The sequence below is a fragment of the Nothoprocta perdicaria genome, unplaced genomic scaffold (assembly GCF_003342845.1).
Source record: "Nothoprocta perdicaria isolate Ctin4 unplaced genomic scaffold, notPer1 scaffold_34, whole genome shotgun sequence".
NCBI classification, from domain to species: domain Eukaryota; kingdom Metazoa; phylum Chordata; class Aves; order Tinamiformes; family Tinamidae; genus Nothoprocta; species Nothoprocta perdicaria.
This window is the reverse complement of record NW_020455577.1, coordinates 1,588,746-1,616,632: the sequence shown is the minus strand read 5'-3', so window position 1 is coordinate 1,616,632 and position 27,887 is coordinate 1,588,746. Positions and strand designations below refer to the sequence as shown.

The following is a 27,887-nucleotide window of genomic DNA, read 5'->3' as shown; positions in this document are numbered from 1 at the left end:
TTGAGACCTCTAACACAGAGAAAAACAAAGCAATGAAGATGTAAAAATATATATACCTTTTTTCCCCTGTGAAGCATTTCATTTTAAACCTGAAGTGATGGCAAGTGGGAAGCAGGTTGTTATTCCTTACCTTCACAAGGTGAACACGCCTGTCTTTCCCTTTTTCTCATCGCCAGATTTCAACAAGGATAAACATGTCATAAAATGTGCATTTTTAATATTACATGACTAGTAAAATATATTCAGTACAGTTCGATGTTCTTGTGAGGTGGCCAGGTTTTAATCTTTAAATAAATCAATAAATTTAAAAGCACGGGCATTTATTTGCCCTGTTTCTTGACCTTTCTTTTTAAGATAACAAGCGAGCTCCCGGGAACAGAGAGCACATGAGCAGTGCTACGGCAGGYGGCCCAGGGCAGGGCAGCCCATCCAGCTGTTCAGGAACAGCTGTCAGCACCAGGCTACAGTCGGAGAGGGCTCTGCAGTTCCCTGCTAGCAACGGGGGCAGAGATGAAGAGATGGGGATGGCTCGGGATAGATTTGGGGGTCACACACAGGGTTAGGGTTGGGATTTGTTGGTACCTTTGCTGGAATTTTGGCTGTCTCAAAAGCTTGGGTAACAGGCTTTAGTGAATGATTCCAGTGGTTATGGGCTGTCTTGATGGGCTATGTTAACAAGTCGGGAAGCTTGTTTGTTAAAAATATGTGTTTTTAGCAATCCATTTTTGCARTGAAGTCTCCTATTCTGCGGGGCTCAGAAGGAGAGTGTCCTTTAGTCTCAAGAAAGGGAAAAGAGGCACAAGCTCCAAGGGCAGGAACAGTTGATGTTTTCAGATGCAGCATTAGCATTATTTTGCCTACACACATCCCAGAAATGAAGGGCGGAAAGGGAGTTTCACTACAAGAAGATGCTAAAATAATCCAGCCTCTCGAAAAGGGGAATAAATGAGTTTCCCTCTTTGATACTTAATGGCTTTGGAGACTGCTTATATTAATAATCCCCTCTCAAGTGCAACATCAAAATGTCAACTTTTTGAGGACCAGAACTGGATCTAAAAAGGAAGGCAAAGAGCAGTTGCCAGAGTGTTTTTCTGCCAGCACAGAGTCTCCTTGGGTTGCTAAAAAGAGGCAGGCAGCAGCAATGGCAGCCAGTGCTGCTCTACCTTCCTTCCCTCCAATCACATTCCAAGAATGGAAATTCCTGGGACTGGAAGAAGAGAAACTCCATTTCTGCAATGTTTATAATTTGGAAAAGAACAGCTTGAAACCAGATGCAGTCCCCAAACACCTTGTGCAGAAACATTAGGATACCAGGGGAGTGGGGATGAAAGACACAGAAATATTCTCAGGACTTGGAATTTTGCTTATAAATTTTGAAGAGGGCAGAGGTGCCTCAGAAGGAAAATAACCACAGCTCTCTGCAGATGAGGAAAGTTTTAGTGCTGGTGGGAGCAAAAGCAGAGCTGTATCGTTTGGTTTCTACCCACTACATACTTGGACTTGGCTTGGGTAGCATAAATATTGGCGTTTTTGTTGCTCTGCTGTAAACATATGCCTCAGGGATGCTGAAATTCCCCCAAAGCATCATTATTCCTGCCACATGCTATTTATCTTGCGAGGTTTCATCGCCCTCCCCTAGCACAGCCAGCAGCCAAAGCTGCTGGGCTGCGCAGTACAGCTCTATGAGAAACCAGCCCGCAACCTTCTGCAGGCTGCCAAGGGCTCGGGGACCTTCCCAGGTGGGTAAAACAAAGCATAAAGTTGTAAAACTCCAGGCAGCCTTGTTTGGAATTGCATTTATAGGTTATTAATGGCTGCTTTCTCCAAAGCAAAGCTGCCAGGAGATGTGGCTTCTCTTGTACGACCTGCCTCTGCACCATGAAGCTCCCTTGAGTATTTAATTTTGCCACCTAGCAGTTAAGGGATTAAAAAACATCTTCAGAGACATTATTATTTGCCAGTCTGTGCAGATGGGAACATAATGCTGGTGGATTGAACAGAGAGATACCAAGCCACTAAATGCAAYCTGTTCCAAGGATGTGCTTTGGTTACTGTGATGAACTTATTCTGGAGAGACCGTATTATTTTAATGGTGCTATAAGCTCTAATCGTTGTTTGCTTGCTATTGTATTGCTCATGGAGCTGGAAAAGCAGTGTGCTTACTGTCTTGACATTCAGAGAATGAACCAGGGGTCTTGTTTGACCCATATGAYATAACATTTTTTTCCTGTTTGCAGTTTCTTGGCTTTACCTTGATAATCACAATGTGAACATTGGACATATATTCAGGTAAATTGATCTGGCATGTAAGATTTCTCCTTATTGAGCAGAATGTTTATTCCTCATTTTATAGGAATGACGTTCAAAAATCTTTCAAAAAAACCCAAAACAACAAAAACGAAACCCAACTAGCTGGATATGATAGGGATGAGGTAAAGTTGGCATTAACTCGAGATAATTAAGCGTGAAAACACAACTGCAAAACAAATGAATGGTAACAGAAAAATGCAGATGGAGAAGAGCAAGAGCCTCTGAGAAGATCAGAAATTGGATGCTGGTAACTGTACAAAAGGTGTTGTGTGCCTTGCAGGATGCCATGACTTCTTGTTTCCAAATACATGTGTTAGAGAAGAATAGGAAACAGAAAGCAAGCGTTCCAGGTTAAAGCAGGAAGGCAGCTCCTTTGGGTGAAATGGTTACTTTTTCRGACGCTCTATTTACAGCAGTGATTTGCTGCAGTGATTCACTATGGAGTACTGAGATCCCCTTTGTAAAATGAATGCTATGGGGACAGCGTGCCCTTGCAAAGCACTTCCATTTTTCTCTTAAGAAGGACATTTTTCCATCTGCTGGGTAGGCAGAAAGAAAGCAAAAGAATAGGTATTTTTTTTTACTCCAAATGAAATACTGACAATTGGATTACTAGATGACTAGTATAAAAGACAAGCAGGAAAAGATACACAAAATTCTGATTGATGATATTCTGTGGTTCGAACAATTCACATTGTGCATGAGATGTTCCTCATACTCGCGCCAAGCAGAACGCSCCAGTGCGTAACTGAATGTACCAAGCTGAGAATTTTATGAAAAATGGTTTTCTGTCCTATTGTAGGTTCAGACTGTTTCCTAGCTTGGTGCTAGGATGTAGTCAACATGGTGTTTTTTAAGGATTAATAGGATTTGGAAAGAATCTGTTTGTGTAGGTGTTAGATGTGTTTTGTGTTCCATCGTTTCTCTCTAAACCAACATTAAGGATGTGCCATAGTGACTGGAAATTGATACACCAGCTTTTGGACAAAGCTATAGTACTCCTTGGCAAGAAATGTCCTAGAAGTCCTGTTTAAAGAAAAATAATCTGAGGCTCTTTGCAGTCACTTCACTGCAGATCAGCACCATCTCTTAGTAGTGCCGCAAATGGCCTTTAACTGCTCCAGTTTCATTCAGCAACAAAGGGGCTCCTGCGAGTGAAACTGGCTTATCTCCAGTTGTTGTGGTACCTGTGAGGTCGTTATCTGTTGCCAGCACAAGGAGGTTTTGTATTTAAGCATGGAAACAAGGGRCCTGAGCGTAAGAAAGCGCAGATTATCTGAAAGTGTCATCAAAGCCTTCCTCAACTCTACCTAGGTTTCCAAACCAAAGTTCATGGGAGCTTCTCAAATGCAGATCATATGAACCAGCATAGTGGACCAGCACAGACAAGAATATAACTTCTAGTACCTGGGTTTTGGAGAATTTTAACGCATGTCTCCAGAAGTGCAACGTTCAGGTGATTTTTATTTTACTTTTCTCTCCAAAGAATAACTGTTATCCTATGATGCACTGAGRAAACAAGGGCAGGCTCAGATAATTGAATTTTCATCTCCAACTCTGTATTTCCTCTGAAATCAGAAGGAGCTAGACCAAAGGTCTACCCTGGGTCCATCTTTACTGAAAATTCACGCTGAATKATCTCCGCAGACCCTGTAGCCCTTTTCTGTGTTGGGTGACAGTGACTGCAAGCCGGCGTGGAGGAGACCTCGTGCTTGCAGGTGTTCAGCAGCCTAAGAACAGCAGAGAGTTGTTCTCTCCGGGCCACCGAGTACAAGGAGCAGTTCTTCCTGCTAATGAGCCTCAACTGGACGGCTGTCCAAGGGCTCGCTCCTTTACTAAATGTAGTGCTCGCTTGTGGGTTTCGTAGATTCAACTTCAATTCAGTGTTTTTGCTGCATGCCAAGGAAATGTTTATGCAAATGAAAATTAAAGCTTCGGGCTAGACAAAACTATCAGAGGCTGCTATGGTGAAGAAATAGCAGGAAAATATGCAATCCTTTTGGAGGGAGATGTTCATGTTATGTAAAATTAGCTGTCTTAGTGACCTGGGTCAGGATAGCCTAGCTTGGAACAGCTGGTAGTTCCTTCTCCACTGCAGGTAATTGTTTAATAGCCCACTTAGCAGCTCCTGATTACAGCCTTGGATCCCTCCTGCTTTGGGGAACCCTTAGATGGTCAACAGGTGTTTTGGTAACTGCTTTTTCAGCAAATAATGGCAACTATATAGAGGTGCTAAAGACTCAGGAGAGAGATGTGGGGAGGGCCTCGGGAAGGAGATGTGTGGTAGATTTAAATGCCAAGTGTTCGTTTTGTGGAAGCTGCTTACATAGACTATATAACCAAGTGGTTTAGGAAGTGAAAACTATGCTGAGTTATCTACATAACCTGTCAGTGGGGCTTTAGTACTGAAGTACCTGAGGCTAAAGCTGTCATGCTGTGCACTTCTCCCTAGTGGAATCTGCAGGTAAGTGGAGGAAAGTTCTGGTCAAGTGAGTTTAAGTAAGCTAGTTYCTTTCATGGAACAGTTGCTAATGTTTTAAATACTTCTGTTTTATCACAATTTCCCTGCAATATGGGTTTGCATCTCCTCAGGCTGAGGAGGGACCAGAGCTGGGGTTTCTACCCTCCTGGGTGAATGCTTCCTTCTTGCCATTAAGGGTTGCTGTGTGTTAAGATGAGAAGCATGATGTCTACTCAGGTTGCTAAAGGGCCAGATTCAGAGCAGCGAGGTCTGGAGAAGGGGGACAAAAACAAAGCAAAAAAAAATGCAACTTTGTGCTCTGAGCATTGCAGTGTCTGGAAGCTGTTTCTCAACAGATGCAGCACAGCTGTGATGGCTTTGCCCTTGCATTGGGTTGGTGGAAGGGGTGTTGCTGTGGCTGCCTTGGGCTCCATGGGATCTTCCTGGCAGTTTTGCCCTGGATTTCTTGTCACAAAGCTGGAGCATCGTGCGGCATAGGCAAGAGCTCCTGTTTGGCTTGGTAGTGAGCCAAGCAAGCCTGTTCTTGCTCTCAGGGTGTCCCGCGGCCAACCCATAGGTTCAATTTGGGGTAAGGTATGTCAGGCCAGAGCATACAGCAGACTTTCTGCCTCTTATCAGTTCTGTTTCCCCTTTATATTTTCTGTTATCACTTGATAAAGCCTTGATTGTAATGCTTCCCATAGCCGCTCGGAAATGTGCCTGGGAGTGGGGACATAGCTCTGAACTGCTACCAGGGGACAGAATGTCCTTGCTGCTTGGTAGCTTATTCAGCTCCTTGGTTTGTGAGGGCTCCTCTTCCTCAGTGCTACATTGGGAAGTTCTGCCTGTATTTGTTCTTTTGCTCTCTGTTTGGAATCTCTGTTGTTTCTGAGGAAAGAAACTTGGCAGTTCTGTGCTCCCCTGCCACCTGCGTCCCCTGCACCTGGGATATGTGGTGTCAAGCGATGCCTCTGCACCTGAGCCCAAATCTGCCGTGTGCTTCTCTCTGCTCTCCTGATACTTAATGAGCTGCAGAGGCTGCTTCGCTGTGAATCCCCTTAGATCATTGCAGCTCTTTGCTTCGAGAGGCAAAGAAASCTGTCTGAAGAGGGGCAGGGGCAAGAGCATGGAGCTGTAGCTTAGATACTTCATATTTTGTTTGCTTGTGAGCCAAGTATTTCAGTTAAGAGCAGGAGCATTTTGATTACACTTAGTCTATGTGAAGGGACATCTAGCATATAAAATAGACATGTTTTAGAATGAATTTATATTTCTTTACTGACAGTGTTAAATGGATCCTTTGAGAAGGGAGTCGTYTTGTTGTGTGATCTGTTAATTCTGCAGCTGCTTTGCATGATAGTTACAAGTTCCTGCATTGGAAGAATGCCTTTAGACTCCAAAGTAAGAGAAATGCCCCTTAGATTTGCAACTGTGGTGATTATCCTCAAATTTGACACATTGCAAAATAAGTGGTTTGTAACTGAAATCATGTTTGCATGGAAGCTGTGCTGCACAATGCTATCCTAGAAATTCTTCCCTTCCTTCATCCAGGTTAATGTTTATCCTTTGAAAACATGAAGAAGAAAGAGAACAGGCTTTATCACAAGTTCTTCTTTATGTAAAATTAAGCTGGGAAATTAGAAAGTGCTTCTACAAATTCAAGATAGGTAATATTTACAAATTTTAGGAATTTATTTAGGTTTTTAGAGATTGGAGACTAAAAATGTAGTGATGGCCATTGTATCTCTTCAAAAAGAAGTGTAAAGTGATATGTGTTTCCATATTCTTGTAGTATTTTGAAAATGGTGATAGCAGTAAGTATAGAATAAATATCTTCAATACTGAAAAGGTATATAAAGGAAAAATAATGTCCTTCATGCATTACAGAAAACTACCTGAGCTCAATGAACGGCCTATCCTTGCTAGTCTTCCTTGAAGTGTGGCACTTGATTAGGTTTTATATAATTGCAATACTTGAAATATTGCTGTTTTGTCACAGGCGATAGTATCTGAAAAGAAAACAGGATAAAAAATAAATGACACAGAAAATTAATGTTCTGGTTATACATCTGGAAGGAAATTTGAACAGACTGTTCTGAACTATCCTGTATTCTTGGCATAAGAGGGTAGCAAAGCTGTGTTGCTGAACTGCAGAAAGTTTTTTCTTATTTAATCTGGCCAGATCCCCACGTAGATTGAAGTCAGATCTTAGCTTATCAAGTTTGGGCTATCAGGGACCTAGTTTCCAGTTTTAATGTTATGCTGGACATTGGACTTTATTCTCATCCAGTCTTATAAGTTTTGCAGAAATAGACACAACTTCAGCTTTATTTTCATACTGAAAACAAAGAAATTAACTCATTTTAGCTACAAGTAKTTTAAAAGAATTTAGATCAACGGGGCCCATTAGTACCATATCTTGGGCGCAGCTGACTGAATTACTACCCACTTCTAAACTTTTTTTCTCTTCCARTTGCTAAAGAGAAAACCACGTACTTTAAAGCATAACCAAAATGAAATGGATCAAAACAAATAAGTTGTCTGACTTAATACAYTAAATGCATAATAACAGTTAATAAGACACGCTTCACTGCTTGGACATTTCGAGGAAAGGAAGGCCAAAACCACCGTAATTTGTTTGTCCTTCTTGCTTTAAGGTCACCCATGGGAGCAAGGCTGGCTAATTGCAGCCTGTAGCCTAATTGCAGCTATTTTCCTGGAGTCCAGGCCTCAGGAGAGGCAGAAAAACACCAAACAGGAAACCTGAGAGGTGTCACATGAGCGATCTTCTGAAGATGCCACTATCTAAATTGTCTGGGGGGAGGCAGGCTGTGATCTTGCTAAGCATCCCAGGAGGAAGTGTGCCTCGTTAGCTGGGGACATTCATCTCTGTTTGAAAGAACAATGGATAAACAGAGTTTTAACAAGAAAACTTTACTCATGGATGATAAATGCAGTGCCGTTTGCTTGGCTTTTATTTGTGCAGCAGATATGTGCTTTCCCCTCTCTGGTTGTAGCTATAGTAGGGAATATGCATTACTTTCCTCTTGTCATGGGGATTTCTCTTCCAAGTTTTTCCATGTAGAGCTGTCTGGAAATGCTAGGTTGATTCTTGATGTGCACTTGCTGCAGTTCCTTTGGAGTAGGATTCTGGTTCATCTCATAGAAGAGAAAGAACTGCACAGTGGTGTGATCTGTAAGATGAGGAAGTAACTCGGGTAATATCTTCATCTCCTCTAAGTGCCTAGCGGAGTAATTTTTACAGCATGCCCGTCTGCCTCTTAAAAGTTGTGCTCTTAAACGCAAGCATCATGTTCTCTTCAACCACACGTCTAATTTGGTCTGCTGCCTTGRATCTCATTCTATCTGAACGTAATAAACTGATGCAGTGCCAGTGCTTTCCACCTTGCCCCCTCAGCATTGATATTTCTTTCTTTTAATGGAAAGATTTGATGACACGAGAAGGGAGTTGAAGCTTGATGTACAGATATTTGGCAGAGATGTGATAAGTAATGGAACGCTTATGGCAAATATAATCTGGAGATACCCAGCAGTTAGATGCAGCTGATGAACTCAACTTTCTTGTCTTTCCTTTCCCTCCCAGTCTATAACTCTGCTAGTAAACTTATAAAAGCAAACCATAGAAAGTTTGGCTTCCTGTCTTATTGCAACTCTTGCACAACCCTGCCCACAAAATAAGACAAAAATACATTTGAATGTTTTAAATGTATTCTTAGACTCCATTCAGTAATAAAAGCTTTTTGTAAAACAGGAGCCAAAGAGTAAATACTTGTAGTAACAGCTTCTCCTTATCAGAAATTGCCAGTAATGTTCTGTAGCACGAGAAAATGTCTATCAGTCTTTATCAAAACTGAAAAGATTAATGGAACTGCATCCGGGCTCTTGCTGATAAGAGATTGCTCAGCACTGTGGGGTTCTTGCTTAGCTAATAATCTTGTGGTATGGCTCCTCCTAATAGAATCAGGCACCCAAAAATGCTGAGTATYGTTCCTAGACTGCTCTCAGTCTTTGTTAACTCTGTCTCTGTTAACACTTTCTGAATTGACCTTCGGCTGCTCATAGTTGTGTCTTGTGAGGCTGCCGGGAGCGGCTGTGCCGTAAGGGAGGAGTATTTCTGGTGCTGGCATCCCCAGTGGAGCCCATCTCTGCCAGTATGGGTGAAATGGGGGCATTCCCAGCAARTGAACACTTAAAGCTAATGACAATGAACCCTAGCAAGTGTGGTTAAGTGTTCACTTAAGTTATTAGGAATCTCTACTTGCACTTGTAGCAATGTTGTTTTCTATGATCTTGAAATAGATTTCTGAAACTAAACAAATTCTGCTCATAAACTCCTAGTTTGYTTGAACTAACAGGTCTGCATTGGGAGTACTGGATTATTTCCTTATATATTTCTGACAGGGCACAGCTTTGTAAATAGTCTACTATAATAACTTAGTGAAACATCTGCTTTGCAATACCRTATTTTCTTTATTGCTGACCAAGCACCAAGTCTTTAAATGGTGATGGATCTTAATAATTAGTATATATCACCACGCTTTCCCCAATTACATTAGTACATAAGCTCTCTAGCTTTTTTTGGCTTCAACTAATTATTCCATGCCACCAGCAYGCTGAGTCACCAGCTGTGCTGAAGCTATTTGGTAATATTCCTGGAACACTGTATAAAACAATTAGTTTGTAACTTCTCAGAATATAATAGTGGCATATTCTTAGTCAGCAGGCTTAGTCCTCTTACTCATTATGATTTATTCCAGTTGATACTAGAGGTAACACACGTTTTGCTGCTTTCTATTTCTGGTAATTTCTTGGTTAAATGCACCATTAATCTCTCCTTTTTAATTTTTTTAAATTTTCTTTTCCCATCCCTCTCTTCAGTATTTCTAACACTGGGACACCCAAGTGTCTCTCAGCAGGTGCTATTAACCACCCATAACACCTCTCTGTGGAAAACTACTGTGTTTAGGCAACTCYGACTAAAGGGAATTCTAGCAAAACGACAGTATAGCTTCATATTGTGCTTGCCCCAAGGCTGTGGGGTTTGTGTGCACACATAGAGGAAAAAGCAGTGAAAATGGAAGAGCAGCTTTACATCCTTGTGGATGCAGCCTGTGATGCCTCAAAAGAGGACACGTGGGTTCATACTGCATGTCTCGAACGATGTTGTCTATCCCATTTCCTGATGCAAAAGCCAGCTGTGGGCAGGAAGGTTATTATGAGTGTTCTGGATTTTGCAAAGCTGATGTCTGCTGGCTTTGCCTCCTCTCCCCCTTCCTGTGACCAATGCGAGAGGAATTGATTAGGCCGAAAGCCACGCAGTGGGAATCCCACGGGGAGAAGAGTTTGGTGGCAACGASAGTTGCCAAAGCAAAACCTGTTGTCTTAAACATCTTTCAAAATGAAGAAAATTGCAGCGGTGGAAGGTACCATTTTTCTGGCCGCTCTGCACCTCATCAAGGCAGTAAATTATAATATTCAATACATGCCTTGGTGTTTAGCTAATGTTCCAAAACATGTAGGCATCGTCTATTGGTATAGAAGCTTTGAACTGCAAATGCACTTTGGCTGCTGTACACGTGATAGAGCTGGCCAACAGCTAAATCTGAAGGCTAATTTACAGGWAACTTAAAAGACTGAGGAAAAATATTATTTAGCAGCAGCTATAGATGAGACAGGTGAGCAGGCCAGAATTTTGGGTTTCATTCCAGATACTAAAACTACATTGCTATATGGTGACGGTGTGAGTTACTTGTAGCTAGTCACCAAACGTATACAAAAAAACATATGAGCAGTGGGGCGGACTGAGGCTTGACTGCTCAGAGGTGCTGCAAACCACTTGGAACACCACTTACCAGGGGAGAAGGGCTGCAAACAGGTGGGTCAAAACGAAGTAACCTCATGAGGAAGGGAACAATTATCAYGCAAATAAGTAAAAGAAACAAAAGCAAACAACTGAGTTGGCCTGTGTGAGCTTCGAATCTTCCCCCATGGAGCAGAAGGCTAGTTCTCACACAGGAGGCTGTGTAAGCATTTGGAGACCTTTATCTTGAGCTTTGAAAAATTCCTTCCAGGTTCCTCCTTTCAGATAAGGGGGGCTAAATTGTCCTAATGGGCTTGCCAGTGTGGGATGTCATCTTCACACTACCATTTGCATTTTTTTGCATTGCCCTTTTCAGACTCTTAATTTGAGGTATCTTTCTGGAAAAGAAGCAGGTTATCTACTCAAAGCTCTCCTCTTTCCCTCCCTCTTTTTCCTTTGCATTTATCTCASTACTATATTCAATTATCTCCAAGTAATAGCTGGCTGGTTTGCAGAACTTAGCAATCTTTAAAGAAACTCTCAATGCAGCTGTGCTGTTCACAGTAGCAGAAAGGCAGAAGATGCAACTCTGGTGGCAGTAGCTTTGTAAAGATTTTCCACAAGTGACACATTTTGATGAATATTTCTTACTGCYGGGTTGGCTGCTGTGTGTCCTGCAATGTGCATGTATCAGGAGCTGGCAGCTTTGGCCAAGCCACCTTCCTCCTCTTAAACTGCCAACTCTTACGAAGAGAGGTCAATAGGAGTTTTACTGTAAATAGCTTGTTCAGACTGCTTTATACGGAGTAAATCGTGGCAAGGGCAAGTGTAGCTTTTTGGAAGTTTTCCAGTTTGATTTGTATGGAGACGTTTAAATGTGTTTTAATATTCCCTTGTCACCAGTGCAAAGGAATACCAGTAAGGAAGTTGCTGATATTCAACACAGTTTTAGCCCTTTGAGTCAAAGCAGAAGATAAGAAATTCTAAGAATTAGACTTGGTTTGTTAGCTCAATCCTGCAGGATCTCAACACCAGTTAAAAGTGGTGAAACACTGAAGACAGCTATGGCTGGTTAGGTTTTCTACCATCTGCTCAGCCTATGGATAAAATACAGGTGGGAGAGAAGGGGTTGGGATGACTTTTCTGTGCAGAAGGYGGCTAAGATGGAAATCGGTAACAGAAGTTCCTTGTTCTTATCCTGCCCAGGGGTTCAGACTTGCTGGGGTGAGTGATCTCTAGCTGACTATGTGCTGCTGGGACATGTGAAGCTCCCCATCAGCTCAATGAGATCAGTGACCACTGGATCAGAGACCAGGCACCCTTTCTGCCAAGAGCCAAGCAGACCCCAGGGGCTGGAGTGGCAATGCTGAGCTGGGGAGGCCCCTCAGCTCTTGAACATCTCTGTATCRCCTCTCAGAGGAAGAATATTGAGTCTTGCACTAGTAGTTCGGGCTACGTTGAGAAAACTCCAGGCAAAGGCTCAGTGATGTCAATTCACTGAGCTTGTGCTCTTTGTTTCTCTATCTGCTCAAGTGGGTCTGTGGACATAGRCTTCTTCAGAGGCCCAGTAGGGCATATGGGAGGACTATTAAGCTTCAAGTCAGTGTAGAGGTTTCATTCCTAAAAGATACTGTTTGGCCCTGGAGCTGGTGTTAATAGTAAACCCCTTGTCCTTGGGATTTAGAATTGGCAGGAAATATAAAAGAACAGATAAATGAAGGTATTMGTGTTTTTTACCATTTTCTCTGCAGTCCTTGCAAAGGACTGGAGGGAAAATCCTCCACCTTTTCCTTGCACAGGGCAGGGGGAGCCCACTTGCATAGGTATTTTCTTTTATGCTGAAATGTAACAAGAAGCAACTAAAGAAATGCTGATAGGGGCATCACCTCCCATTTTGTTAGAATTGCTATTTTTAATAGAACACGTTTAAGGATAGCTGACATACTGTTCTGAATCCCTTTAAGGATCATGTTATGTAACTTCAGAACTTTGTCCTTATCCTTGGAGTCACATGTATGTATGGAAAGAAACTGAAGTGCAAAAAGGGCCCCTTAATGGCAATTGCAGCAGCAAATTTAGATGCTAGTTGGCTGCAGGGTAGAAGCTGATGCACTGGGAACWTAAAAGGTGAAGAATGTGTCTTCTCTTCCTTCCCTGATGGTAGTTCTTATCTATCCACRCTCTGGACACTGCTGTTTGCAGTTCTAGGAGTGCTTTGAAATCATCTGTYGTTGGATAAAATTGGCTTGTCGCTTTGGTATGTTAACAACAGGATAATATAAATTGTGTTGCATAGAGGGAAACAAGGGTTGCAAGAGCAGGACATACAGATAAGGTACAGCTGTAAAGACACCATTATGCTTGAAAGAGTTACTACCAACAAAGACATGAATTACACAAAAGTGCTAAATTCGGGAGCTGTAGTTAAACAAGGAAGTCAGACCTGTATATTTTAAAATGTGACCTGTAACAAAGAGCAAGAGAAGAGCAAGCAAATTGGGAAGAAACAAGGGCCGAAACAAACAGCCTTCCTCCGAGCTCCCTACACCTGCTTACACACACAAAAAAGCTAGCATTTTTATTAGTGCTGCCTGCTTACTCCTGCTTGGAGCCTGGTATCTTGTATGACTTGGCAYGTGTTCTCTACAAATGATTGTGACAAATGTGGTGATGCTTTAATCAGTGTTGGGAAACCACTTCCTTGCTGGGAGCTGAGGAGGCCTTTCAGATGTCGCTGGTAGCTCTCCAACTGATGCTAACAGTGGTGCAACCTTTAAAAGCGTGAACTGGGGAAGAGAAGGATGAAGCACGAGTTTAATGGTACATTAAAGGAGTCACTGGCCACATCCAGTTGCTGGTTTTCCCTGTCCTTGGGTTGTTTGGGATAATCATGCTGCATGGGAGGGTGCTTCCACCCAGGTCCTTGTGGGGTGCGTCAGCAACATAGCCGGTGGGTTTGCATGTTGAAATCAATGCAGCTTGGCAGAGGATGGGAAGGGGGTGGCTAAGAGTGTCTAAGACTCTGGTTCCTGTGTCTCCTGACCTGTTCTCCAAACAGTGCTCTGTTTGTGATGCCTTTGAAATCTGAACCACGGAGAAGTTGCTCTTTTGCAAACCTGCCCACGTGCTGCTGCTTGTTATTCTTCCCCTTTCCTGATGTATACAAGTCAGAAGCAGTTCAGGACTGATAAAGGAATACAAAATGAGATCTCTTAAACTGCTCTAATTTTTATGAAAGCCGTTTACCTCATGTCTTTGCTTTTAAAGCACTCTTTTGTTTTTAATGGAKATATGTCCTATTTATAAAGCAGTGTAGACACATTCTTGCTTGTGACAGAACTTCTTGTTTCTTCACTTATCTGAGAATCTCTGCTCTGGGATTCTCTGCTCTGCRTTATGTGGTTACATCTGCCACTCTAGTTTGTAATGCCAGGGTGAAGCAGAGAATGCSTTGTGCTTTTAGCTTTGGGGAGCTTTATCACTCACTAACTGTCGCAGGCTTCAATCTTAGTATTTTGTTCCAAATGTTATACTTCACACTTAAAAATTGCATTAATAGTAAGTGGCTGAATTTAAATTGAAAATATGCTGATATTTCCTCATCGATCACTTCAGATGAGGCAATATCATTTCTAGCTTCCTTAGCCTCTCTGAGGACCATATTGAGCCCAAAAGGACCATATTATGTCCCAAAAGACAAAGCTCTGCTGTGCTTGTTCAGAGGAGCGAATCTATTTTGAGTTCATCTTCCAGTAGAGCTGGTTGGCCAAAAAATGTAGAGGGGAGCTCCAAATAAAGGAGAAATAGCAGGAATGGAAAACAGCCCAAAAGCTGTTTGCATCTTTCCCTGAAAGACAGGGGAGTGCTGCATTTCTGTACTTATACTTCCCACGAGACCATCCAAACTTGTCTCTTTATGGTGCTGATCATAAACACTTTCTTCATTCTTGTGTAATGTTATTACACATCTGCACCCAATAGAYGCTTCCTTGGATCTTGCTGTTTCAATGTGTTCTGGTGTGTTTACATATGCACAAGTTAGGAGGGAGAAGGAAGCTTCTGATCTCAACATGTGGTAGACTTTAAATTGTTTGTGAGGTTTTTGGAAAGGTCTGTGTTGGACAAAATGGGAAGCCAGGCTCTTTTTATAGCCCTATTTCTCCTTATTTTACGTAGCTCTTGTTATTTCTGGTCCTGCAGGAGTGGTGTCCTAATGAAAACATTCTGGCTTCTGAAGCCTGCTAGTCACATGTTAATTGTGTTTTTAAATGAAAATAGCACAAATAAAATGGAATGAGTATAGTCTGCTGGGAACTTTGGCTTTCTGTTTCATGTTTAGATGTTTGACTGATGCAATCTGTTTCTCCAAGCGCCTTTGTACCTAAATGATTTAACTTGACTTCTAAAGCTGTATAGCCTAAAAATACTCTATATTCAAAATACAAAATTATGCATTCAAATGGAAATAGAGGCCATAATTTAGGATGATTTGATGTGGCTATGTAGTTATTCTAGCTTGAATTTGGAATTTAAGAATAATTCAGTTTACCAAATAGTTGAGTCTTGTTCATTTAATTTCTAGTTTGCTAATGCTTAACAACAGTTAGCAGCATGGTGATAACATCTAAAACACTCCCATAACTAACCAATTACAGGAAATACAACACTGGTTAGGCTGCTTTTTTTTTTTTTTTTTGTGGTTGGTGGGAGAGGGGGATGGATTGGTCATTTTAGCTGGCTGATGGTAGCAGGTGAAGAAGGTGCCCAAGGATGAGGGTGTAGGTGTGTGTGGGTTGTCTTTGTTGTGGGTGTTTTGGTCATTGATATAATTTGTGGGTTTTTTTCCCTTCTTCCCTCTTCCTATTGTCATGCAAGGGTGGTGGTCTATGCTGATGGGAAGGGATCACGTCACTGTTGGTGGGAACCCATGGGCAAGAGGAGCTCTCTGCTGAGGTGAGCCTGGTGGGAAAGATGGGGGAAGGAGGTCTACTGGAGAAAAAGGGGTCTTTACTCGGACATCTTCAGCTGTTCTTGCTCAGGACTGTTTTCCCTAGGCAATATAGGATGCCCTTATGGCTAATGRAGTTACTTGCTGATTTTTCAGTCCTGCTGCTCTTTCACGGCTCTTCTGAAGCAGACTGACCTAACACCCTGAGGCTCTAGCTAAGGATAGCTAGAATTAACTTAACGTAAATACATGACAGTCTGGCCCTGTGCATACAGAAGTCCTTCCAGGTTACGTCACTGCTCAAGCCAAATTGCCTCAGCGTCACAAGACGTGCTTTTATCAAACCAGTTTCTCGGCAGTGGTTATGAACATGTGCAACTGGGGCCAGATGCCTCTTGGCTCCAGACTCATCTTCTGAGCTACTCCTGTGAAGGGCAAGCAGAGCAAACCAACACCTGCAGCAGGCTATTGATGGGTTCCTGTTAGCTGGCTTCACTTCTAAGCCTTTAGATATTAGGTGGAAAAGCTAATTTTATAGCCAAAATGGCTGCTAGTCCAGCTTTTTTGTTGGCTAGATCTCATCTTTACTATTTGATCTCATTGCTGATCAGACTGGCTTACAAATCTCTGTGAGCCTTTTATGGGAGGCAAATGCATTAGAGAAAAAGAACTCGACAGAATATGATTATCCCACCAACTGCTTTGACTTCTAGGGGAATTTAAACACCTTAGTGGTGCTTGTGATCTCAGTTTTGTATTTAGTCCTTGGTAAGTAGGGYAGATCATCATTTTTGATGATGCTAAAATGAAAAGTAGTGAGAGTGAATAAGGTGTCAGGAGCTTAAGCAAGTAATTCTTAACACATTTGAAGAGAGAACAATGTGCTATTACTGATTTGCCCAAGAGGATGGGGGGCTAGATTCCAGGAAATGCAGAAGGATCTCCGGCATACAGTAATCTCGAAAATTGAGATGTAATGAAGTTGTAAATATTTACATTATGAAATCAACTTTCATTATTATAGAATATTTCAACACGAATGAAGGAACAAGATGGACAATGATTCACAAGGTAGAATCTTTTGTGCACGTTTTCTTTTTTTTTTCTTTTAATAAATAGGGGGTCGAGAATTATGAGGCCAGAAACTAAGCATTTCTTGGTCCTTTAGTACAGAAAATGTACTAAATTTCATTAGAAAGTGTTGAAGGTTCCAACTGTTGAGATGTAATCTGTCAAGGTGCTGTCTGGTTCATTAATAACTTACTGGAACATGTGTTATGGGCGGTGAATCTTTATTACAGGGGTATGAAAAAATTCTTTTAGAGAAGTCAGAATCAAATGTTCTTTGAGTATTTATGTAAATCAAGTTAGTTTACTTCTGTACTTCTTCCTTTTTTCTCTTTTTTTTTTTTTTTTTTTTTGTAAGCAAAAGTAATGGGGATCATGACACGGGTAGGAACGAAATGTCTCCTGTGAAATAAATGAGTATGTAACTATTTCTGCAGGGGAAAAAAAAAAATTGTTCGTGTTTATTCACCTGTTATTACTGAGGTGATTACTGGAACCCGCATTTGCAGACAAAGGTGTGGGAGAAAAAGTTATTTGCCTTGGCTGGTGCTSTGTGTAGCAATAGCCCCAGTGATGGATGTTCTGGGGAATTTTGGACTTATCAACCCRAAACTAGGGAGATAGGCGAGCCAGAACACAAAGCAGAGGTAAGCACTTAAATCTGTTAGTAGATGAACGCAGTTTTTCTCTGGGACTTGGCAAACACCCTGGCAATTTGTTTTCTCTGATTGCGAGCACTTCTGATGTTTGTGAAATACTATCTTTCAGCTGTGGTTTCACGTTGTGCCTTGGGCCTTCCCGCCAGCGCAGCAGAACATGCGCAGGCTCTGGTTCCTCAAAGCTGAGTGGGAAGGCRATGACTGTATCAGCTCTTTGCTGTGCTTTCTGGTTTTTAACTTCTCCTGGCTTACTTCCCACTGAGGAATAGARTGTAGTTTTCCAGAGGAAAGGATTTGCAGGACGATGACGTGGAGGAAGAGGACCTGAAGCCCTATCTCCTGCTTCCCTGTGAAATTCTAGGCCTCATGGCCTCCTTCCTCATCCACAGCCGAGCTGGGGTTGCAAGGTGGTCTGGAGCCCCTGGTGGCACTTGCCATAGCTAAAACTCCCCACTTCTGTAGACCTCGCAGCATGGGCCTATGCTTTCMTGTGGGGTACATGTCTCTCGAGGCCCTGGATACTTGCAGTGTAAGTGGAGTTGTGCATAATGCCAAACACAAGATGAACTTTATATATAGCCTTCTCAGCTGCAGTGAGGTAAATTACTGTAGCAATTTAGAGTAAAAATGATTCTCTTTAAATAAGAATATACAGAATGTCTTTGTAATATACCCATTCATCTCTATAGAAGAGTACATGCTCTTACAGTTTTGTTCTGACTCAGTCTACTTGTTGAATGTTACCTAGTGCCTTTTAGACCTGATAGGTCCTCCCCATACACCACTGTCCTTCCAGCATCACCTAGATACCAAGAGTGGATATGAAACTCCAAACCGCACTGTCACAACAGAGCATGAATTTCATCACTTAGTGAATAAAAAAATGTTGCCAACACATTTAAAGGCTGAATATTATCTGATTGACAGCTCTTTAAAACAAATAACTTTGTAGTATTCTTTTTAGGGAGTCCCAGTAAGTCAACAATTCCCAAGTTTAAATACAATTATATGATATAGTGATTTTTATTGATGTACATTTTATTGGTGTAAATTTTGCCTTGTCAAATGTAATCTGTTTGGAGAAATGTCATTGTTTGGATTTTTAATTTTATTATTAAATTGGGAAGAAAGAGAGAATTGTGTTAACTTCGTTGACTATTTTTAACTTTTTATCTTTCTTCACATTAATGATTAAAAAGCTACTGTTAGCAAATACCTCTTAATGTTGTGTCCATGAAAGGAAAGTGCATTTAAGCTCATTCAAGTGCTACTAATGAAAATGCTAAGAGCAGTGATTTGTTATTGCTGCTGCATTAACTACTGTTATTATGAATCGCGTGACCCGATGAATACATTGCTGTTGTCATACACGTAGTAGTAGAGAAGGAAAATAAAGAGCAATATCTTTACCAATTAGCAATAAATACATTTTGAGTAGAGGAACTTCCCTCCCTCTACTAGTTTAGAAATAAATTAATCCTTCTAGGAGGAAGCCCTCAGTAAATATATACTCTGCAGTGATAAGGGATGTTAAGCGTATGACTGGATATCCTTTTGGGACGAGGAGCTGATTTTGTCAGCTGGTTGTTGTCACGGGTCTGCTTCCCTACAGCAGTTGTTTTCCTATAGTTCCTACACAGTTTCATTGCCCCGAGGCTGTCATATTTGCAAGGTAAATGAAGTCAAAATGCATTGTAATGTAGAAATATCAAAGTCAACAGCAGCAGTGAGTGCCCTATTCTTGCCTCAATTTCCTGCAGAGCCTCTGCTGAGTGGTTTTATCTGAGCTGAATGTCCTCTTCCTAATGTGATAATCCTTGTCTATAGAGTCAACATAGAGGGATAAGTTCATCTTCTGTGGTTTTTTTTTTTTTTTTTTTTTACCTCACAACAGTGAGGATCCCTTGGAGCCTCTGTACAACTGAGGTCAATATTGTGCTTGCCATGTATGTTGCTTTAGACATAGGTGTAAATTCCAGCAAGAGATTTTCCTTAAGAACAGTAGATAAGGAGTTCCTGGAGCCTTAAACAACTGAAAGAATAGGTTGTAAAGGATCATGCTCCACCTCGTTCTAGGTGTTGGCACTAGCACATACACACAGTGGGAATAGCAATACAACTAGATTTAAATAATGTGACCCACCCATCCCAATGAGTAGGAAGTCTGGTTTATTTGCATAGGCAATGCAATGAGGTTATTCCTTACACTCGTATTGATTCTAGGACTCGGAAAGGAGGGGGCCTGTGAAATACTGGCAAACAACAGGCACCAACAACAGCTTGACCCAAGTCAGGCTTCCGAGAACATCAGTGTTTCAGACATAGCAGAACTGGGCAACAGGGTTTCAGAACAGCCATCATAGACCAGAACCAAGGTTTGTCTGTCCCGAGTACTTGCCTCTGTCCATGACCAACAGAAGAAAACTAGAGAAAGTAAAACTGCTTTTTTGTTTTGATAACATTCTCTCCAACAATCTGTGGTGCAGACTTTCTAAGCCAGGTAACGTGCATTTATCTGGTATCAATGAATTGCTATGGTTCTCTTTGTTAGAGTAATGTATATTGTGCATCACAATAGCGTCTCCAGCAGATCGAGGGAAGTGATCATCCCCCTCTACTCAGCCCTGGTGAGGCCACATCTGGAGTACTGTGTCCGGTTCGGGGCTCCCCAGTACAAGAGGGAGGTGGAGCTGCTGGAGAGAGTCCAGCGCAGGGCTACAAAGATGATCAGGGGCCTGGAACATCTGCCCTATGAGCAAAGGCTGAGAGAGCTGGGYCTGTTCAGCCTGGAGAAGAGGAGGCTGAGGGGGGACCTGATCAGTGTGTATAAATACCTCAAGGGAGGCAGTGAGGAGGAGGGGGGCGGCCTCTTTTCAGTGGTGGACAGTGATAGGACTAGAGGAAATGGCTTCAAACTGAAGCATCGGAAGTTCCACAGGAACTTAAGGAAGCATTTCTTCACTGTGAGGGTGACAAAGCACTGGAACAGGCTGCCCAGAGAGGTTGTGGAGTCTCCTTCTCTGGAGAGCTTTAAAACCCGCTTGGATGCAGCCCTGTGCCACGTGCTCTAGGTGACCCTGCRTGAGCAGGGGGGTTGGACTCGATGACCTCTGAGGTCCCTTCCAACCTTGCGTATTCTGTGATTCTGTAATAACATCACTGCTCGGTGCCTAACAAGGGTTTTTGGGGAGAGGATGAATTTCTCCTTAGTGTAGTCTGCAGTAAAATGAAATGTTAAATATCAAAGGGAAATATCTTACTGAAGAGCATTAGTTTTGAACTAGTGTCTTACACAGGAAGATTAGCCAGTAAATTAAGAGCCTTAAATTAATCTGAATATATGTTTCTAGTGTACATTTGCCCTAGAGGATCAGTGTAATGCTGTAGGGGCTTGCAATGCTGCTGCTGGAGTGTCTTGTTCTTGGACTTTGCTCCTTTCATTCCTTGGAATAACATGGAGTGAATGGGTGCTAGGAGTGTCCTGACTGTGCGTTTTGGGGCCTCAGTTGAAGCCACTGAAATACCTGAGAGATTCAAGTTATAACAAGACTTGAAGACTGTTTGCTTGTTTGTTTTACTTTTTCAATGAGGTACAAAATAGGCTGATACTGGATCAATAGATCAGCAAGTCTGCTTGGCGATTAATGCATGAGAGACTGATGGAGACTTGTTTAGGTTATAGGATGTTATTCTAATGTTGGCTCTCCTTATATCTAGTTATTTGGACACTTCAACAGTATATTTGTCATGTCTAGAAGAAAGACATGAGCTTTACTCCTATACACTGACACAAGAAACACTAGTGTGGGGTATGTGGTATTACAGACTATAGGTTAGGTATCTTTGCAACATACACAGTGCTTCATAATTCAATACGGAGTCAGCTCTACACCATATGAACGCTGTACTGTTTTGGTCTTCCCGACATTTCATTATATCTCTTCAAAGTAACAAGGCTAGGAAATGTAAAAATGCAGATCACTTTTGTATTTCAAATAACCAAATAAGCAGTTATTTCCCAGTAGCATTGTTCTTTTCTGTACCAATTCTTTTAAGAACATTGAAAATATGCTACTAGAGCTGTTGGATTTCAATAAGCGGTGGAATTTATTTATTTTTGGCTGAAACCTTTCAGAAAATGAATTTTCTCCTTTTTATCTTTTCTTTTAGAAGGCTGAGGTGGAACTTTGTTCTCAGAGAAGGGGGAAAATAGTTTCTCATCAGATCAAACATCATTGTAACAGCTTAGCAGATTAATATTCATCTATTGCCTGACTTTTTTCGTCTACTTAGATTTTAGAAACACTTGTGTACCAGAATTTTTTTTTCTAGGTTTTTATCTTCTGCCTTTAATTTATTGTTGGATTATTGCTGCTAGTCTGAAAGCTGTGTTTGAGTTCTTGATAGAACTTTGATTCAAGAAATCGGGGGTAAGAATCTCTTTCCATGTGCATGTAAATTATTCTCTGTGCTTCGTCAAAACAGGACTCTGTCGGTTCTTGTAGGTTCCTGATAATTGTTTTCCTCACGGGATTGTCAATGTTAATCTGAAAGAAAAGAAGGATTATTAAAGTTACGCTAAGAATATGGAAAGGAAGGACAAGGAAGAATGAAGCTAGGTAAACTGTACTGAATGCCTTTTATGTAAGTTTGTGGTGTGTGTGTGTGTACACCTATGGTGTTTTATTTGGAATATAGTAGGAAGTATGTGAGACATTACCAACATTAAGATGAAATAGAAATCAATAATGTTCATGCCTTTAAATTCTCCTGCTGTAAAGCCAGCACCTAATCAAGAATCTTGACTATTTATGATGGAGTATCTTTGTCCTTTTAAGGACAGAAACCCCATAATCCTGTTTGTTAGTCATCTTGGTCTTCTTGCTGTGACTCTTGGCATGAACGTAGGAGAAGGGAGGCCACTGGCTTGACAGGGAGCTCGTTCCCTTGAGGACTAGGAGCCGCTGTGCAATGCGGCCTACCTCACCTTCTCTACTGGGAAGGCCAATTTAATACTTTCTGATGTAGAAGGCCGGTTTAATGAGGCCTGGTGCAATGAGCAGAGGTCAAACAGTGGTGAAGTCACTATGCTTGGAGCTGTAGGCAGAAGATGGAGTAATATACAGGTATCTTTTTGGTTGATTTCTAGTGAACTCAAATGAGTGGGGATTCACAGTATCTGAGAATACAGCTCTGTAGAAATTATGGTCTCCGGATGAAGATAAAACAGAACCTATAAACCAAACTTAGAAGGTTTTAGTAATAAGAAATGTTCCAAATTAAATGGGAATATTATGATGATAGGTTAGCTCAGGATGAATTGCATTGCTTCTGGCAACTTAACTTCATTTTTGGGGCTGAAATGAGAGCTCTAACAGTGTGAGCTAGAGTGGATGTCTTGAACATGTTGGAATTGTGCTGTTCTAGAGGAGTCACTTGATTGCACCTTGTATATACTGCTGAATTCTGAACACAGTGATATCTAGTTGTGTTTAATAGCAAATAGCATGAAATCAGTGCATCCTGAAGAGCTAGAATCCAGAAAGCGGATAACGTGGTTCAAATACATAGTACTTTGGCGGGGGGAATAAAATTACACAACTTATATTTAGCTATCGTGACTGAAGGCTTTACTTTTGAGTAATGAATGTGTGGTTGACAATACTGACACTCTGTTTTGAAAATGAGTGTCTTGATGAATTTCCTATGGCCTGCACATGCTAAAAATATCAGAAATCAGAAAAAAAAGACATGGGAAAAATGTTGCCTTTCAAATTGTGATTTAAACCCCGTACAAAGAAAAAAAATAATTTCCTGAAATTTTAGATTAGTGGGAGTATTTTAATTGATTAAAGCTGCGAATGCTCGCAGACACCATCTGGGAATGAAGCTGGATTGTTTCTGGCTTGCCCTGGATTGTTTCTGGCTTGCCCTTCAACGTCAACAGTTTACATTTTGAGAATCTTTAATTAGTGGATCCTTCCCCCTATTATCCCCCTACCAAGTTCTGTTACATTGCCAGGGCCTGCAGATATAAAAGCAAAAGAGCAATAAGCAGCAATGGTTCTAGGTTGTAGATCATGACCTACATATCAGGAATGATTTTTTTTGTATAGCTAGTTGTGGTGGAGGAAAACTAGTTTTTAAATGAATGTTTAACATTTAACAAAAAAAAAAAAAAAAAGATTGCTTACTGCTTAAAGCAGTACAATGTTTATGAAAAATAGACCAGATTTTTTTTTTTTTTTTTTTTCCCTAGACAGTTCCCTGAAGGGACAGGGCTGGGTAGAGGTTTTTACTTGACTTCATATTTCTTTACTTTGGCAAAGGCTGGACTAATATATTTATTTAGCAATGGTCTAACCTAGACTCTACTGAAGTGAGTCCCGTGGCTCCTGGATCACATCCAGAAAAGATATCCAAGAACTTGCTTCTGAGCATGTTCATGCCTTTTGTGGGTATCGTTGGTGGCTTTGGTTGCGAGTTTGCTTATTGGCAAAGAAGTGGGGCCAGGTACTGATAGCCTGGGTGTAGAAGGGTTTGGGAAGGATGGATAGCAAAGATCTCTGCACTACTATACGAGAGGTACAAAACTTCTGTCACTGCATTTTGTAAACCGTGTTATACTTCAGACATTTCTAGCAAGGAAAGGAGCAATTCGTATTACAATAGTTCACCTCGTTGGGAGCCTGAGGTTCAATGTATTTTGTGAAGAGCTTCCTGGCCACTGAAATCCTCTTCCTTTGAGATGTGATCTTCTTGTAGGCTTCACAAGCAAGCCAGAACTTCATGTTTTCCTCACTGTGCTCTGTCTCCAGGTATGCCTGGTAAATCATAGGGCCATCTGCAAATATTTCAGAAGCCAAGCTTTATGTATAATATGTATATGCATTACCTTTAGAGACATTTAAAGGCAAAAGGTGTTTACAAGACTTCATTCTACACCTACAAACATTTTTATTAGGTTAGAGAGGGAGAACACTTGGGAGGTTTTGCCCAGTGCTGTTGCCTATTGAATGTGGCCAGTGTTTACAAATGTTAAGTCATGCTTATTTAAATAGTAAAGCCTATATGGGATAAATTGAAGGTCTGAACAAAGCACTGGGCATCAGGACGCACGTTTAAGTACAACACCAAAGGTTGTATTTCTGTAGCTGCACATACACTATAGTGCATACTCTGACGTCTTGACTTTCTCTTACAGAAACTTTTCCAGTAATCCAGCTTGGAATAAAAACATAGTTACTTACATTTACTTGTTATCAACTTTTCAAAAGACTGGGACCACTGGAGAATGTCCTCCAAAGACAGCCTTTAGAGAAGAAAGGAGATTATGGTTGCACTGGGAGGTAGAGTTGTCTATGACAAGAGCCAAGTATACCAATAGTGATTTTGAATCATAAATGTCCTCTAATTTAAGTAGAATATATATGAATTTCACATTTAACAAGTCTTTTCTGCCCATTTCAGATTGTGTGCTGACTATGCTGTAGAATACAGTGTTCTTGATCTAGTATATGTTCTGTTCCATCTCAAGGAACTTGAGTATAATTTCTGTGAAAATGGCACATGCATATTTGGATAATGCATAAGGAAAACAGTAACTTTCTAGACTGGAACTTCTTTGGGACTGGGATGTTGAGGGTTAGGTTTGTATTTAGTAGCAGAGTCTGAGGGTTCTGGATCGTCTTGAAACACTTAATGCTGCAGTCCTCCTGCCTTATCAGCTGAGATCTGGAGCAGGAGACAAATAATGCAAGGTTTATACATATTATCCAGCCCATTTCCAGTTGTTTACAACCAAGTATGACACACGTTGCTAATCTGAGCCTACTTCTTGGAGGTGACTGAAGAAAAAAAATATTTTTTCCTAATATTTGTTATTCTCAAGTGATAATTTCACAAGATCGTAGGAGTCTCTTGGTTGATTCTGGGAAAGAGCATGAAAGCAATGAGGTGAGAGACTAAACAATTTGATTAAAAAAATATTTGGTGGTCAGACTGCAAGTGGACATAAATTATCRCGGCTCCATTTATGCTAGGTGACTTCTATAAAGCATTGCAATTATAGGACCTGAATGACGGTAACTTAAATGGTTATGTTAGTAGTAGGAGCACAGGCTATGTGCTCTGATTCGCACTCTTGGCTGTGCTTCCTGTGCTTCAGCAGCAGGATCTGTGGCCTTTTTAACTTGCAATTGCCCTTTTATTTTGGCTGGGCYTCCTCCTGCAGAGCGAGCACGGTATCAAGCACGTCAGCACGAGCACACCACGCTCTCAGCTCTCTAGTAACACCAGGGAACACAGGCCTGCTTCTTGTCAAAAGGCGTTTTCTTCATGCTCTGTTGGCCACCTTTCTATAAACGCATGAAGCGTGTGCTTATTGCAAGTGAGAATCTTGCTCCTCTAGGCTTCTTTTTTCCTTTTTTAAGAGCTGCCTCTGAGTCATGCTGGCTGTCAATGCTGCAGATAATTTTTTAGCCCGGTCAGCAAGGCTGCTTCTGCTCCCATCTCGCTACCTCAGTGAGCAGGGCACCTTATTTCCATGTCGGGTTATTTACTTTCAGCAGCCATCTGTGCAGCCGAAAGGAGGTCACTGCCTGAGCGGGCAGCTGACACAGAGGAAAACCTTTTTCCTCTTTTTTTTTCCTCCTCTCCCTTCCTCTGAGCTCAGGAAAATGTGCAAGTCAGGAAAATGTGAGCACGGGTTATGAGGAGCTGTATTATGCTATCCTGGCCGTAATCTTTTTGACGCAGTGATGTGCAACCTAATAGCATCCCCTTTGTATATGGAAGGAATCCACACACATATTAAGCATTTATCAGGGTACCAGTTGTGTTAGGGCTGTGTGAAAGGTRTTAAAGATGCTGCATACTGCACATGACATTAAGGCTATGCAGGAGCTTCCAAAGAGATTTTTTTTCCCTCTCTTTTTTCCCCTCTCCTACTTAGGCAGGTGCATGTGTTGCAGAACATAGGAGTATTTATCAATACTTACTTGGTAGTAATCCTGTTTTTCCTTGCTTTGAATATCTTGCAAAACCAGCAGGTATTTAGACTCATTCTCCTAAACATGGAAAATAATGAGTTTTAAACCTGCTGAGCTTGGGGTTCCTACCTCCTATTTTGCCCATAATTCAACATATTTAACCTCTAATTCAGTATAATATAGTCTCCTCCTTGTTACAATGCTACTAGTTCTAACAGTATTCTTATTTTATGCATTTTTAAAAATATTTTGCAGAGAGGCATTGTAGCTGAAATTTGTTTTATTCTGCTCTGGCTTTCAAGAGATGCCAAGTTCTTTGCTAAGCTTGTGTGGGACACTGGGTGACACAATAGAGAGCTGCCCAAACCCCAAGTATTTTTCCACAATACTTACTTAAACTTTGTTTCACCTGCGGGTTTGCTAGCACGTACTGCTTGCACTACTGTAGTGCTCGACTCCTGCAGGCTTGTCTGAATCACCTTATTTTAGAACACCAGATATCCTGTATTTTGTGTATTCCTGTATCCTAATCATTGGTCTAYTTTACACAAAATATAAACAAAATACAAACTGTTGCTTGTTTTGAAACCTCAAGCAGTAAATAGAGATGAGCTGTTACATAGAAATAACCTAGAAATTGAATTAGATTAGAATCTAATATAATTTCTATATGAATTCAAAGCATCAGTCAGTAGTTTTTCTCCACGTGGCTGCTAAATGGAAAACTACACTGCATCAGGAGATGTTCTGAAAAACCTTTTTAATTTGAGTTTGAGGCTTTAAACAAATACTGTACCCTATGTGTGAACTGACTRCCCATGCTGGCAATGGCGTTATTCCTTCCTACTGGATATACTGTATAAATTGCACCAGAGGAAGCTGTAGCTTTATGCCAAATTTTATAGCAGGCTAAATTTTTTGMGTGCCATCTGTGACCCTGCCTGCAATTAGGGCTAGATCTCTGTTGTAAATGATAGCATTTAACCATCAAAGTGCCTCCAAACTGCTCAGCTGGCTGTGCAGCTGGGCCACAGGGAGTATTTTCACTTGATGCATGTGATAACCATTTTGTTAGCTTATTATAATGTTTTATTAGATGTATTATCACATTAAGACTGCCAACTTTACAACATATAGGAATTGTACTTCCTCTAGCTCTTATAGTCAAAAGGAAAGTCAGATGGTTACAACACTTTCAGAGAATGACTAACCTGTCTGATTACAGGTGAATCCAAGACCTGAAAGTATTTCTCAAGAGAAGATATCATTTCCACATCAGTACTGGAAATGAATCTTCTCTRTTTTTACACTGGAAAATATTGAAGGCTGTTTGCTATGGCAAAGAACAAAAGCTCTTTACATCTAGASTACAACATACCCTTTAGTTTCAACATCCTTGCTATATTGTCATTTGTAAACCACCCAGTCTCCCTGTTTTTAATACACAATGCTGGTTCCAGTGGAGCTTTCAGAAATAAATCCCTATATCAAAGTTCTCCTTTGCTGCCTTCTGTAATCTCACTCAGTTTAGTTGGTACCAAGAATATTACATAAAATATTTGCATGGAAATAGGGATGAACTTAGTTACACATCAGTAACATGTTTGAAAATGAATGCATCTGCTATTCA

The 27,887-nt window shown here is 41.1% G+C and overlaps 1 protein-coding gene across 1 annotated transcript; it reads right to left on the bottom strand.

Annotated features, from left to right (window-relative positions):
• Positions 1 to 21,616: 21,616 nt before the first annotated feature.
• On the bottom strand, positions 21,617 to 26,331 carry RGS13 (regulator of G protein signaling 13). The gene is made up of 4 exons (XM_026043772.1): positions 26,267 to 26,331; positions 24,518 to 24,579; positions 23,945 to 24,111; positions 21,617 to 21,814 (listed from the first exon to the last, which is right to left on the bottom strand). The coding sequence occupies exons 1-4, from the start codon at positions 26,329 to 26,331 to the stop codon at positions 21,617 to 21,619; spliced, it is 492 nt and encodes a 163-aa protein (XP_025899557.1).
• Positions 26,332 to 27,887: the final 1,556 nt, after the last annotated feature.